General features: G+C 54.0%; 1 protein-coding gene across 2 annotated transcripts in view; it reads left to right on the forward strand.

Annotated features, from left to right (window-relative positions):
• SCUBE1 (signal peptide, CUB domain and EGF like domain containing 1) overlaps positions 1 to 13,895 on the forward strand; it is a 141,048-nt gene that overhangs the window by 40,762 nt on the left and 86,391 nt on the right. For both annotated transcript variants that reach the window (XM_041757484.1, XM_041757485.1), the window contains exon 4: positions 10,719 to 10,853. In XM_041757484.1, the coding sequence (XP_041613418.1) occupies positions 10,719 to 10,853 (135 nt within the window). The remainder of the gene's footprint in view (positions 1 to 10,718; positions 10,854 to 13,895) is intronic.

Genomic DNA, 13,895 nt, shown 5'->3' on the forward strand with positions numbered 1-13,895 from the left:
CCCGAGGGTGGAGGGATGAAATTTCCCAGTTCCCACTCTGGCTGTGTCACCAGTGTGTTGTGAGATGGGCAGGCCGCTCCCCCTCAGAGTTCCACTTTGTAGCACCACTGCCTTGGGCTGCGGCTCAGTGAGATACTGGAATGAGTGTGCCTGGCACAGAGCAGGAGCCCGAGGAACGTGGCTCCTATTCATCTCCCTCAGCCTCTTCTCCTGACCATGCTTGAGATTAAAGGAAAAGCTGGTCTTGCCAGAAGTGACCTAGATGGAGGTCAATGAAGTATCACTCAGGGGGGCATCCCACTGCCTCCAAACCCCTCACTCCTACCGTCTCCACCCATTTCCTAAAGCACTGCTCACTCAGAGCAGCTTTTCTTTAGCTGAAGATGTTTGTCCTCATACCAGTGACAGCCTGACAAAGCAGGAGGACACTTCGGGCTGGGCTGACTTGCCAAGAGTCCTGCGTGGCTTCACACATTCGTTGAGCACCAAAGCTCACAGGCTGCCAGTATTTGAGGAACATCCACTCCTCCTCCACGTTGATCTCACCCCTATGCTGGGGCTCACTCCCAAGCAGGGCTGAAGCAGGAGAATGAATGAACACAGCTCTTCTCTGACCAACCCTCACTCGCCCTCCTGACGGGCCCATGGCCTCTGCCCTCCCGGGCCCACAGGCCAGCACTCACTCTCCTCATTCACCCAGAGCTGCCTTGCTTGACCCTGGAGCTGGGCCTCACTGGCAGCCCCTTCAGGGCCACACAGGACATCTCTTGTGGGACAGGCCTAGAGCCAAGGCCTCCAGACCAGAGCTGCCATCCCCAACCACATTTTGTAGTTGTCTATCAGTTACTCAGCCCACAAACATGGATTATGTGCCTCATGCACTATTTCAAACACTAAGATACACAGCAGCATTCAAGACAGCCGTGGTCCTCCTTCTCAAGGACTCTGGATTTTCTGGAGAGACAGAGAAACAAGTGGAGAAGACAGCAGGGAGATGGGGATGGAAGTGCTGGGTATGTGGCAGGGCAATGTGATAGAGCAACCTTGCTACTTCAGGTCACTGCTCAGGGAGGTGACATGAACACTGAGATCTGAGTAAGGGAGGAACCAGCCAGGCCAAGATCAAGGAAGAACATTCTGGGCAGAGGAGTAGCAAGTGCAAAGGCCTCCCAACAGGAACAGGACAGCTGGGGTTAAGGGGCAGCAGGGACGCTGTACACTGCAGTTGGCTGAGCAGGGAGGAGGCTGGTGGGAGGTGTGGACAGAGCAGTTCCCTTGGGCCTCGTTGGCCAAGGAAGGCAGTTTGCGTTTTATCTGAAGCCAATGAGGAATCCTTTGGAGCCTTTTGGGCAGGGGAACAGCGCAGCTGGCTGTCTCAGAGGTGGTTGTGGGGGTGGCGGGAGCAGGGTGGAAGGAGGGAGGCCCATGGGGATGCCACCACAGCAATCCAGGCCAGGGAGGAGAGGAGTTGGACCCAGCCCCTGAGGGGTGGGGGCGAGGAGATGCATTTGCAGGCAGGGCTGACAGCGCTGCACCTGCTAAGGGATTCAATCTGGGGAGTGGGGAAGACAGGAACCCCAGCTGATACCAGCTATCACTGCTGAAGCTGCTGTGAACTGTGCTGCCACTGACCAAGAGAAGGCTGAGGACGGGGCCAGGCTTTGCTTGGTTCTGTTCTCTTCTCAAGGGAGATTAGAATTAGGAGTTCAGCAAGGGCTGTGTTAGCTTTGTCATGCCTTTGGACATCTAAGTATAGGCTTGCGGTCAGCCACTAATGTCTGAGCCTGAGGGTGGTGGAGCAGGCAGGCCTACAAGTTTTGGCAGCGTTGGCAGGTGGGTGGCAGGTAAAGCCATGGGACATGGTGCCATCTCCCAGGAATAGAAGCCGCAGGTACACAGCTATCAGGGCACAGTGCTTCCCGAGGCTGCTTTAAAGGAGGTAGGCTGCACAGAATACAAAAGTCTTTGCCAACCATGTATCTGGTGAAGGTCTTACATCTGGATGCATGAAGGACTCTCAGAACTCAACAGCAGAGAGACAGGTGGCCCAGTGTAAAAGGGGGCAAAGGATCTGAATAGACACTGCTCCAAAAAAAAAAATAAAAAAAAATAAAAAATAAAAAAATAAAAAAAAGACACTGCTCCAAAAAGGACGTACAATGGACAAAAAGCACATGGAAAGATGCTCAGTGCCATTAGTCAGGGGAATGCGAACCAAAACCATCATGCAGTACCACCTCATACCCACAGGATGGCTATAATTTAAAAACTGGGAAATGAGAAGTGTTGGCAAGGGTGTGGAGACTCTGGAGCCCTCGTGTTTGTTCCTTGATGGGAACAGGAAATGATGCAGCCATTGTGGAAAACAGTTTGACAGCCCCTCCAAAAGTTAAACATGGAACTATCATGTGACCCAATGATGGTGCTCCTGGGTATGTGCCCAAGAGGATTTAAACATGTTCACGCGGGGGTCCCTGGGTGGCGCAGCGGTTTGGCGCCTGCCTTTGGCCCAGGGCGCGATCCTGGAGACCCGGGATCGAATCCCACATCGGGCTCCCGGTGCTTGGAGCCTGCTTCTCCCTCTGCCTGTGTCTCTGCCTCTCTCTCTCTCTGTGACTATCATAAATTAAAATAAATGAAAAAAAAGTTTAAACATGTTCACGCAAAAACCTGAACATGACATTCACAGCAGCATTTATCTCAGCAGCTAAAGAGTGGAAACCAGCCTCGTGCATGGGTAAACAAAATGTGGTCTCTCTATACAGAAGGATATTATTCAGGCATAAACATGGATGATAGGTGCTCCACCATGGATGAACCTTGAGGATGTCATGGTATGTGAGAGAAACCAGATGCAGAGGACACATGCTGTATGGCTCCACTGATAGGAAATGTCCAGAACAGGCCCATCCATAGACACAGAAAGTAGATAAGTAGTTGCCAGAAGCGGGCAGAGGGGAGAATTAGGATTGACAGTTTATAGGCATGGGGTTTCTTTCTGGGGTGATGGAAATGTTCTGGAATTAGATCATGATGATGTTCGTACCACTTTGTGAACATACTAGAAACCACACATGTACCCTGTAAGATGGTGAATTTTATGTGCTATGAGTCGTATCTCAGTAAGAATAAGTGGAGAGGCGCCTGGGTGGCTCAGCCGGTTACGCATCCGACTCTTGGTTTTGGCTCGGGTCATGATCTCAGGGTCATGAGATTGAACCCCACGTTGGGCTCCACACTCAACAAGGAGTCTGCTTGAGATTCTTTCTTTCCCTCTGCTCTTCTCTGTAAAATAAATAAAGAAATCTTTAAAAAAAAATCCTTTAAACATAAATGTAGAAATAAAAGATGTAGCATGTGCAGGGAGTGGGGCTGTCCCACACCCCCAGGAGGCCACATACACGGCTCTGTGTCCAGTTCTGGGCCCTCATTAAGTGCCCGATGGGCTGGGGTCCTCCAGAGAAGAGTCATAGGGTGCTGAGCTAGCCAGAACCTGTGTCAGGAGCGAGCAGTTCCAGAAGCTGAAGCTGCTCTGCTTGGAGCCTGGAAGGCTGAGGCCAAGCTGAGGGCTCTGTTAGGATGCAGCTTGTTGTCTCTTTTCCAATTTGGAAGAGACTTTACCATCCCTGGGGCAAGTTCACACCGGTGATTCTCTGAAACTCTTGGAGTGGCTTTGCTCAACGGTTGGTGATCTCTGTTGGTGGTCTGTGTGTGCCAGGCACTGTTCTGAGGGCTTTACTGCGTTATTTAATTCCCAAAACAACTTAAGGTACTTGTTATCCCTGTTTTGTAGAGAAGGAGGCCAAGATCCAAAATGGTTAAGTGACCTGCCCAAGGTCACACAGCAAGTCATGCACGAATCTTGTACCCCAGCTGGTGTGACTTGGCAGGGCAAGGCCTGGAGGGGTAGCTGTCACCGGGACACCTCATGGAAACTGTCATCAACAGGAGTGGCCAGCAGTAAGAGCCAAGCAGCAGTATCTCCAGGTCCTTAGACACGGTCGGTGCTGCTCCCCCAGCCGTGGAGGACCACGAGGCAGCAGCTGGGATTGAAGGTGGGGCCCAGGTGAGGGATGAGTTGAGCAGACCTTCAAGGCCAGCAGCGTCGGTGGAGCTGTCGTGGGCTGGCTCCTCCGGTCTGGGTGTGAGCAGTGGGCTTGAAGGTCTGGAAAGCCGAGCCCCCCACTCACGTGCCTGATTTTCCAGTCCTAAGTTTGGATGCAGGCCCAGCCTGAGGGGCTCGGTGTCAGAGCAGGGCTGCATATAGCTGACCAGCTGGAGAGTCAGGCGCCCCAGAGAAGGCCCCAGCTGATGTCCAGACCAGGAAGCAGACAGGTCCCGGGAGTCGTCCCCCAGCCTATGCCAGCACCTCTGATGGCTCAGGGAGTGTCCTGGGTCTGGTGGAACCCAGGCCCCAAAGCTCTAAGACCCATGTGTATTTTACCCGAAATCTAATCCATCTGGTTCTCATTTATTTACACTTAACTCATCAAATGCAATTTTGCAAGAGCCGCTCGATAGCCAAGAGGCTTTTCTGCCTAAGCCTCCCTTCTGAAAGGGGCCAGGGGAGGGCTGGGGCCTCAGCCCTCAGGGACCAGCAGGGAGCTGTCAGGGTCAGAGGTCAAGTTTGGTTTCTGAGATGGGCGGGGCCTCTGCCTCTGTTGTCGGGCCCTCAGCGTGATCTGTGATGCCGATGCCCAGGTGGGCACAGGGTCTGACACATAGTAGGCTCTTGGCAGCCAGGAAAACCTGGGTGGGGCCCACAGGCAGAACACAGAGTCTCTGTTTCAAATCGTGAAATGTCCATGGGAAACAAAGCAAGCAAAGCTGGATCCAGAAGTAATTTTTAGTTATTATAAATAACTGCAAACCTGGATTCTTGGTCCAAAGCAGGACAAACAGCCAGCTATTAATAAAAATAAACACTAGCACCTTGGGCCAAAAAGCAAACCCCGTGGGCAAACCACAGGCCTGCCTGCAGCAGCCTTCCGGAACCAAATCGACCTACGGCCCGTCGGTGTCAGCTCTGGAAACCTTCTTGTTGGAAAACAACTGTGTCCATCACAGTGCATGGGCCCATCCCAGACAACGCTCTGAAGGGCTGGCAGGGGGATGGGGGTGGCCTGTGCCCATGAGCGGTGGGCACGCTGAGCAGAGATGGGCGGGGGTCCCGGCGGATGGCCGTCCCCACCCCTCCAACCCCAGCATCCAGACCTCCTGTCAGGTGCTATAGTGTAAGGTGGGGGCACCTGACCCCAGAGACCCTGTTTAGAGCTGGTCGTTGGTGCCAGGTGCCATTCCTATTTCCACTGGAGTGGTCACCACAGCCACTGGGATTGGGAGGGGTGGCTGGGGGCCCGGGGGTCAGGGAGGAGCATGTAGACTGTGCCTTCGGGCGGGAATTGAGACCAGGCCAAGGCTGTGTTGTGGTGGCGGAGGCAAACAAATGGGCAAGGTGGTAAGGAAGTCGACAGCCTTGGTGACTGTGTGAGTGTGGGAGACAGGAGGGGGCTTCTCAGGCAGAGTGGCTGGCAGGTGGAGGAAGGGCAGGGCTGGAGTGAGGCCCCTCTGGCACCTTAGTCTCCCTCTCACCTTGTCCTCCCTGAGCTGTTGGCCTCAGGCTGGGGAGCAGCCTGCGCAGAGCAGGGGGCCACGTGGGTTTTATCCCCGACTGCACCCGGATGATTTGTTCCTAAGGGTGTCCCACAGCTCCACCAGACAGTGGCCCCCTGAGGCCATGACCAGCTGCCATTCAGCTTCTGCTGCTCTCCCCACACCCTTGCCTGCTGCCCCCACCCCAGCCTTAAAGAGTTAGGGGCTCTCCTAGTCCTCATGGCACAAAGATGTGTTTGTGTGTTAAAGAGGGGAGCACCTTCTCTGGGGGGGCGGGGGCGCTGCTGCAGTCTGGGGCCTTCCAGAGAATGACCTGGCTGACCCAGGGTGCCGTGATAGAGGGCCACACAGGTCCCTCACAGAGCTGGGACTGGGGGGCTGGCTGCCACGATACATGCATCAGTTCTTCTTTTGCCAGTTAAGAGGGTTTCCCACCTGAGCCTAGAGCCTGCCCTCACACCCACAGAACCTCCTCTCTGCTCTGTAGCTACGTTCCTGTGCCCAGGAGCTTCTGTGTCTTCTGGGAACTTTCAGCTATGACCAGAAAAGAAGATGAAGGACCATGAGCTGCCAGCAGGATTCAGAGACCCCTGTATCCTACCTGGAGCCCACTGAGGGATCATGAAGCACAATTGGAAACAGGCTTGCTCAGGGTCCTCCCTGCACATGGGCTCAGCCTTTGCCAGAGGCTGTGGTGGTTGATGATGCTGTGGCTTCTTCCCCAAGGACTGTCCCTTCTGCCTGCAGTGCTGATGGGAACGGGAGCCAAGGGGACCCAGACAGAGCCAGGGTTTGTGAGAGCCCTTGGGGTATCCTCAGCAGGACATGTGAAGGCCGCCAAGCTTCTGGAACTCCTCTACCACCCAAGGGGTCACAGGCTATCCCTCATCTGTGCCCTGCCATGCTCCTTCCCCAAGACTTTGTCTCTACAACACCTCTTCCTCTTCCGCCTCACGTCACAAATCCCCCTGCCCTTCTCGGCCCAGCTCTCCAGTGTTCTCTGCGCTCAGAGCAGGTATAGCAGTGGCTTAGTGAACAGGGACTTACCCAGAGGTGTTCACTTTGGTGCCCTCTTGCAGCTCCTGGGAAGTGTGGCACATGGTAGGTGCTCGGTGCCAGAGGGAATGAATGAACAAAAACATTTTGGGTGAATTTCAAAGACAAGGACTTCTGTCTGGAGGGAGGGGGTATCCCAGGAGGAGGTACATGTGTGCATATGAAGGCAAGTGTGGATAAGAGGGTGTGTTCAGAGGACAGCAGAGGTAAATGCAGCTACTGGAGAGGTGGCAGGCTGTGGACTTGAATGTGCCCCTTCTGTGTGCCTGGAAGGAACCAGGACAGCTCTCTGCTCCAGGGGACTGGCCTTGTAGGTAGTAAGCACCCCATCCCTAGCAGTTACCAGCACATATGTGCCATTCAGCTTATCCTGCCAACACTTGAGCACCTACCCAGTCTGCCCATCAGCTAGGTGCGGGCATATAAAGGATACTCTGCTTCTTGCCTCAGCCCAGAGCAGAGACAGGATGATCAAGCCTGAGGTCCAGGGCAGAGCAAGCCTGGGCATAGGGGGTGAGCAAATTCCGCTGGGTACCAGGAAGACTTCAGAGAGGGGGTGTTTTGGAGACATGAGCATGTAAGGTCAGGGGTGGTGTGTTAAGCAGAAATAGCCAGGGAACCTACTCTCATCACCATGACTGGGCTTGAAGCGTCCTTGTTGAGAGAAGCCAGATCACAGAAGAGCAGGAAAAAGCCTTTGGATCCAGACTCATCAGGCTTTGAATCACTCTTTTCCTGTTTTAAAGCATTAGGCATATCTCTTCCCCTCTCTGGGCCTCTGTTCTCTCATCTGAGAACCATGCCCTCAGTGTGGAGCTCTCGTGCAGATCTGTGAAGACAGACGCTGAGCACCTTGGCTGCCAGTGAGTAGTACTATCATTTCTGTACAGGCTGCCACTTACAGAAGGCTGCTGGCCCTGCCCAGACGACCTTGATGCCCATCTCTGGTGGGGGCGTGGGGAGACAGGACTCCCACACAGGGGCCCGTCAGTGCACAGAAGAGAAGGAAGAGGGCCGCGTGTGCCTCCAGCGCTCCAGGAGGGCTTTCTGGAGGGCACAGTCTGCGGTTCCTCCTGCAGACACTGCCTGAGCGCCTGCCACAGGCCACAGGCCACAGCAGAGCCAGAAGTCAGGTTGCCTGACTCCCAGGTGCAGACCCCCTCCTTGCCATGTGCTACCTCTCATAGCAGAGTCTTCTAAGTCCTGCGGGGGCCGAGGACCAATGTGTGCTGGGCTGTCCCCCTCAGGAGGGCTAGGGTGCTAAGTATTTCCCATAGTGCTGTGTCCAGGTGAACCCAGTCTGCCCTAGGCCAGTGGGTGGCCATCTCATGGACACAGCTCCTCCAGTGGGTCACTCTCCAGACTTCACCATGAGTGCCATTTGGAGGGCTGAGCCACAGGGTGGGGTGGGTACGAAGTGGGCCTCAGGCCCTTGATCTATCACCTAGAGAAGTTGCTAATGCCACATGCTACCCAAAGAGCTTCTGAGACTGTGGTTTCCTGCCCAGCTTGAGGGAAGCCTGTGTTTGGACCGCAGTGGGAAAAGGGTGCAGAAGGGGCGGCCTCCTCTTCCCTCCTGCTTAATCTTGGGGCTTTGTCGTTTGGGAGTGGGGAAAAGAAATGTTTACACGGCCTTGCATTTGTTTCAAATTATTCATCAGTGTTTGAGAGTCATTGTTCCCTGCTAGTGTAAACAGCGCTGTCCCAAGGCCCAGCCACTCTGCCAGCGCATTGAAGTTCTGTCGACGGGCAGCGTCAACGGCCCTCTGGTTCCTGGCTCTCAGTGGAGGGAGGAGATGGGCCAGGCCAGACGGGTGGCACCAGGGAGCTCATTCACGGTGGGGTGGAAGCAGAGTTTTCACCATGAATTCAGCATTCAAGGACCTCTACCTGTTTTGTTTTACCAACTGAACCTTTACTAGAGCTGGGGGGAAGCTGGGTCCAGAGCAAAGAATCTGAGAGCCATGGCAAGAACAGCAAAGACCGTGATTTGAGGGGGCCTGAACTGAGTCCCAGGAGGGGATCTCACTGTTACATGTGTGCCAGCACAAGTGCTTCTATGGGGTGTTACTGGGATAGAGATGGGACTGACCTCAGGTGTTCTGGGACATTCCCTGTGTTACCCATGGCAGCCTGGCTCTGACCTTGTGTTTGTTACATCTGGGTTTCACAGACATGTTCCAGGTGACACCCAGCTCAAGCTCATGTTAAGAGGAGCTGGTTCTTCCTAGCATTAGTCTGAATGTGCTGGCTGGCTTGGCCAGCTTAGTGCCGGTGCAATGGCATGTGCTCAGGAGGTGGACAGTAGGTGTAAGTCCTGCCTTTGCTCTGAGCAGCTATGTGACTCTGCTCAAGTTACTTTGGTTGTCTGTGTCTTGGTACCCTTGGTAAAATGAAGGCGTAACACAACCTATCTCTCAGGGTTGCTACAAGGATGGAGTGAGTTGGTATTTGTGTGCCCCATGCCTGACACATAATGAACACTCGAGGAATGTCAGCTTTGCGTTGTAATTGGTAGGGTGAGCAGGACTTGGTGCCTGGCTTAGAGCTGCTCATGGTCTAGTGCAGGCAGTGGACAGACCCTCAGATACCGACACTGCTGGGGTGGAGGGAAGGTGCCCCTGGTAAGGGTGACACTAGCACTGAGCCTTTAGGGAGCCATCACTAAGTAAGACTTTGTTGAGTGGAGAAAGGTTTTCGGAATAATCCCTCGCTGGCCTTCCCAGCTCCCCTGGAACCCCACTCTGTCTCTTCTCAGCAAGAGCCACCTTCCCCATTTTAGCTCTAACGGTTGGTGGCTATTAGAGTTCAGAGCTCTGCCTCAGCATTGGCCTCAGAGGCAGTATGTTGTCTCTTGGGTGGTGAAGTGGCCTGTTGGCCCTAAGCCTCAGTGGGACCCGGGTGACACAGTTCCAGAGATGAGTCCTCTCCTGGTTCAGTGCAGGTCAGTCTGCCTGCTTCTTTACATTTTCACATCCTTTTGGCTCTAGTAACTAAAAGATGGCTGTGTTAAAAAGAATGATATAAAAAGCTTATTGTCAAAGTGTGTGTATGTGTCTGTGTGTGTGTATGTGTCTGTGTGTGTGTATCTCTGTGTGTGTTGGAGGTCAGGGGATTGGCTGGAAGCAGCCAGTAGCTCACCTTGCCTTTGTGGTTTCATGTATTTGCCTATTAAAATGACAATACAGACAGGGCACATTAAGGTTTAAGAAGCCCTTCTTTAATTAAACAAACTGACAGTGTAGGGGGTTATGACTTTGGTAATTGAAACATGCTGTTCTGTTGAAGACCAGAACTCCATAAAGACTCTTTTCAGCCCATAGCACCCTTTGTGCCAGCAGCCTCTGGTCAAAAATGAGTGTTGGCCCTGAGGTTGGTCTCTCCTAGAGAGTGGGAAAGACCACTTGGCGACTTTCTGCAGCTGTCTTGGCAGCCAGAGGTTAGGGCCTTTTAAAAACTTCCCCATTCTCTAGACTTTTGAAATCAATTTGGGAGGCAGAAGGCAGGCTGCCCTGTCCTCTAGCCTCTCCCTAGCCGCCAGGTCTTGTGTGACTGGTTATAAATCTGAGGTGTGATTGAAGAAAGAGAGGACATTAGAGTTTGGTTGGCGAGGTTCTGTGTGTTGGGGTTAGACAGTGCAGGTTGCACAATCTTCCTAGAGGGGGAGAGTCCAGGAGTAACAGTGAGATCACAGTTTAGGAGTCAGACCACCAGGTGGAACCTCAGACAGGTGACTTCACCCCTCTGGACCTCAGTTTCCTCATCTACAAAATGGGATAATGCCTGGATCCGATTTATAGGGTTCCTGTGAGGATTAAAGGAGTTAATACAGGTCAGGTACTTAGAATAGTGCGGGTCACACAGGGTATTAAGGGTCAGCTAGCATTACACCCATCATAACTATCTACATGGAGTGCTCCTGTAGTATGGCTCCATGCAGTGCCTTCTGTGCAGCCTGGGGAAGCTGAGCACATCCATGCCCTACCAGCTGATTGCACTTCTGGCACCAGGTGTTATTTCTCTTTTCCCTTCTCTCTCTCCCCTTGCAGATGTGGACGAGTGTCAGGATAACAATGGTGGCTGCCAGCAGATCTGCGTCAATGCCATGGGCAGCTATGAGTGTCAGTGCCACAGTGGCTTTTTCCTCAGCGACAACCAGCATACCTGTATCCACCGCTCCAATGGTGAGTACTGCCTGCACTGATCGGGCACACCCCACCCCAGAGACAGGCGGCCCCTGGAAACACCCTTCTCCACATCTGATTCCGGGGGCCTCGGGGTCCAGGCAGGGAATTTGGGTGGTGGCCTGAATGGCTTTTTTGTGCTCCTGGTGTTGGTTCTGCATGGAATTCCTCCCAGCTCCCGCCCACCACCCACTACACCGGGCCTGTCAGTGTTCCTGCTGTTTTTATGTGGGGGCGAGGTGGGGCCACAGATGGGTAGATGTGACCAGAGAAGCTGTTTTCCTTTCTGGGCTGAGGGCTGGCTGTGGCCAGGAAGAGTGGGGCCCCATCCTTCACAGGCCCATTCCCGAGGTGGACTGGAGGTCTGACCGGGCTGAGTGCCAAATTCTCAGTCTCTGCCTCTGCCCGGGGTATTCACCGGGTCATAGCCAGCAGAGGACCCTCGTGGTCAGGAGGCTGCTGGCCCTCTGGACACTGGGTGGGACAACGGGCCAGCCTGGGGCGGCACAGAGGGAGGACTCCAGCCAGCTGGAGTGCTGGAGTAGCCTGGCGATAGCCCAGCAGGTGAAGTCCCTGGCTTCAGAGGAGGGGTGGTCAGAGTTTGGGCCTAGGGCAGCAGGTCCCACATGCCAAGGAGAGAGGGGCTTCCAGGTAGAGGGAATGGCATTTGCAAAGACTTAGAGGTGTATCTTGCTTAAGATAATACAATATCTGGAACCCCGAGGCAGGCTGTGTGCTACAGCAGAGTGAGCTGAAAGTGGAGAGTGGCGGTTTTAAGTTATTAGTTTTTTAAATCAATACTGTTTAATGGAAGCAACTTGGCCAGAAATCTGTCACAGTATTTTGAGACCTATTTAAGCAAAAGTTGAATGAGAAAAAGAGTAGATGGAGAAGGAGGCCAGGATAGCCACGTGGCCCCAGTCTGAGCGCTGCCCCATCCTGACCGCCCCCCACAAGGAGGAGGTGCAGAAGGGACCTAGAGGGGCCCCTGGAAGGGCCTGGCCTGTGGTCTGTGGCACCAGCAGAAGACCAGGGAGTGGCTCACACTGAAAGGTGGGGACAAACCCCTGGGCTCCAGGGCAGCCTGACGGGTGGGACTCCAGCTGTGATGCTCCCTGTGGGGAAGCCCTACTACTCTGAACCTCTCGAGGTGGAGATGGGGTGCTGACCCGGCAGGGTCTTTGGAGGATGGGATGAGACCCTGGTTTGAAGTGTCATGTATGCACTGGAGCTACAGAGGCTGCGAGGCGAGGCTTGAGGGCACTGGGTATGCTTTTTATTGGAAAGCAATCCCTGAGAAAGAAAAGAGGAGAACATTTAAAAGTACCAAGCCCAAGGTAGAGGAGCAGAACTGTTTTATTGGACGCCTTTCAGTGCTTGGTGCTGGTGTGGGCAGTTTCCTCAGAGACAAGACAGGCCTGGTAGTCCCCACACTACTGTGTCCCCAGAAGGACGTGAAGGCCAAGCTCTGTGCTGCCTGGGCATCACCGCAGCTGCATTGTGCAGACCTCCCCAGCAGCCCGGGCCCATGAGGCCTTCCGGCTGTGCAGCCGTGGGACTGTGGGGTCAGGCTGCCCAAGTTGAGGACCCGGCGCCCAAGTCAAGTTTTATAAGAAGCAGATTTATGGGGAAGTGAGTGAGTGGTGGTGGTAAGACGGGGGTCCTGCTTTCATCAAGGAGGGGGTTTTACAGGGTGACTGCTCTGAGCAAGCTATAAAGTCCCCAAGGCCAGGGTGGCCTAAGCCTCTTTTCCAGCCAGGTTGTACATCCTCTGTTCCTTTGAAGAATAGCTTTCCCATGAGCAGGGCTCCAGGGAAAGTCGTGAGGCCCCTGGTTGATTCAGAAAGCAGAATCAGCATGATATAAGATGCAAGACCACAGCTGTGTCCTGTTTGTTACCGGGGCCTGGTTTGGCATGGAGGCATTCATTAGGCGAAGGATGTCATAGAACGAACCTCAGCACCAGCCAGAAGAGTAGGGTCGGGGGGACCTGGTAATGTGGGGGGCAGCACTGGCCATGGTGGGGTCATGTGCTTACGCTGAGGCAGACCCTCACAGTGACCTGGGGAGGCAGGGATATTATGACCCCATGACAGGTGAGAAAGCCAAAGCAGTCAAGTTAGGAGCCTTACCTGACATCACACCATGGGGAAGTGGCAGCGTCAGGACTCCAGCCCAGGTCTTCACCTGTGATGTGATGAGGCAGGGAAGGAAAGAAGTGGAGGAATAGAAATAGGCACAAGCCACACGTGAGCTGAAACCAGATGGCCCGCAAGACCAGCCATGGGAAGAGGTGGGGGAGCATGCCAGGCAGTACGTGTGCAAAGGCCCTGAGGTAGGGGTGGACCAGGCTCTGGTGGAAAGCCGAATGAAGGGTGGGGCAGTGGAGCACTGTGAGCCAGGGGGAGAGGAGCCCAGATGCAGGAAATCTGGCAGGGCCCAGGGCCAGGAGGCTGGTAGAGCATAGGCAAGAGTTTGGATTTCATGCACAGCCCTGGGAAGTGTGCTGGAGGGGAGAGTGGAGGACTTTGGGGCATCTCAGATACTTCAGAGGCTGGACATCAAATTTCTTGTGTGGTGGAGCCCTAAGCCCACATGCCTCACCCTCCCAAAGGCCCTGGGTAGCCAGATCCTGCAGCCAGGAATTGAGGTTTAGCTGGAACACAGACCGGGGTCTCAACCCCAGTCCTTGCTAGCCAGCACCAACCTGCACAGAGGTTAACAAAGTCCCTTCTCTTACTAGGATTTTGTGTGAATCTCCCAACTTTTAAATCTGGACAATGAGTCAGTCTAAAAAAGCAGCAGACAGCTCTTGGACAGCTCTTCTCCTCAGGGACAAGTGGCACACTTCCAGGGTTCCCAAAGGCTGTGTGGAAGGTCTGAAGAGGTCAGGCCAAGTGCACAGTCCATCTGCTGACTGCTCGTTAACGCCCTTGGGTGGACGCAAGTTGCCTCCCTCTTGAGCCTCGATCAGTCATGACAATTGTCCACCACAATTTTGTGTCAACTACCACAATGAACATTAGAGCTAAAAATCAGAGG

Source organism: Vulpes lagopus, chromosome 5 (assembly GCF_018345385.1).
Source record: "Vulpes lagopus strain Blue_001 chromosome 5, ASM1834538v1, whole genome shotgun sequence".
Classification (NCBI taxonomy): domain Eukaryota; kingdom Metazoa; phylum Chordata; class Mammalia; order Carnivora; family Canidae; genus Vulpes; species Vulpes lagopus.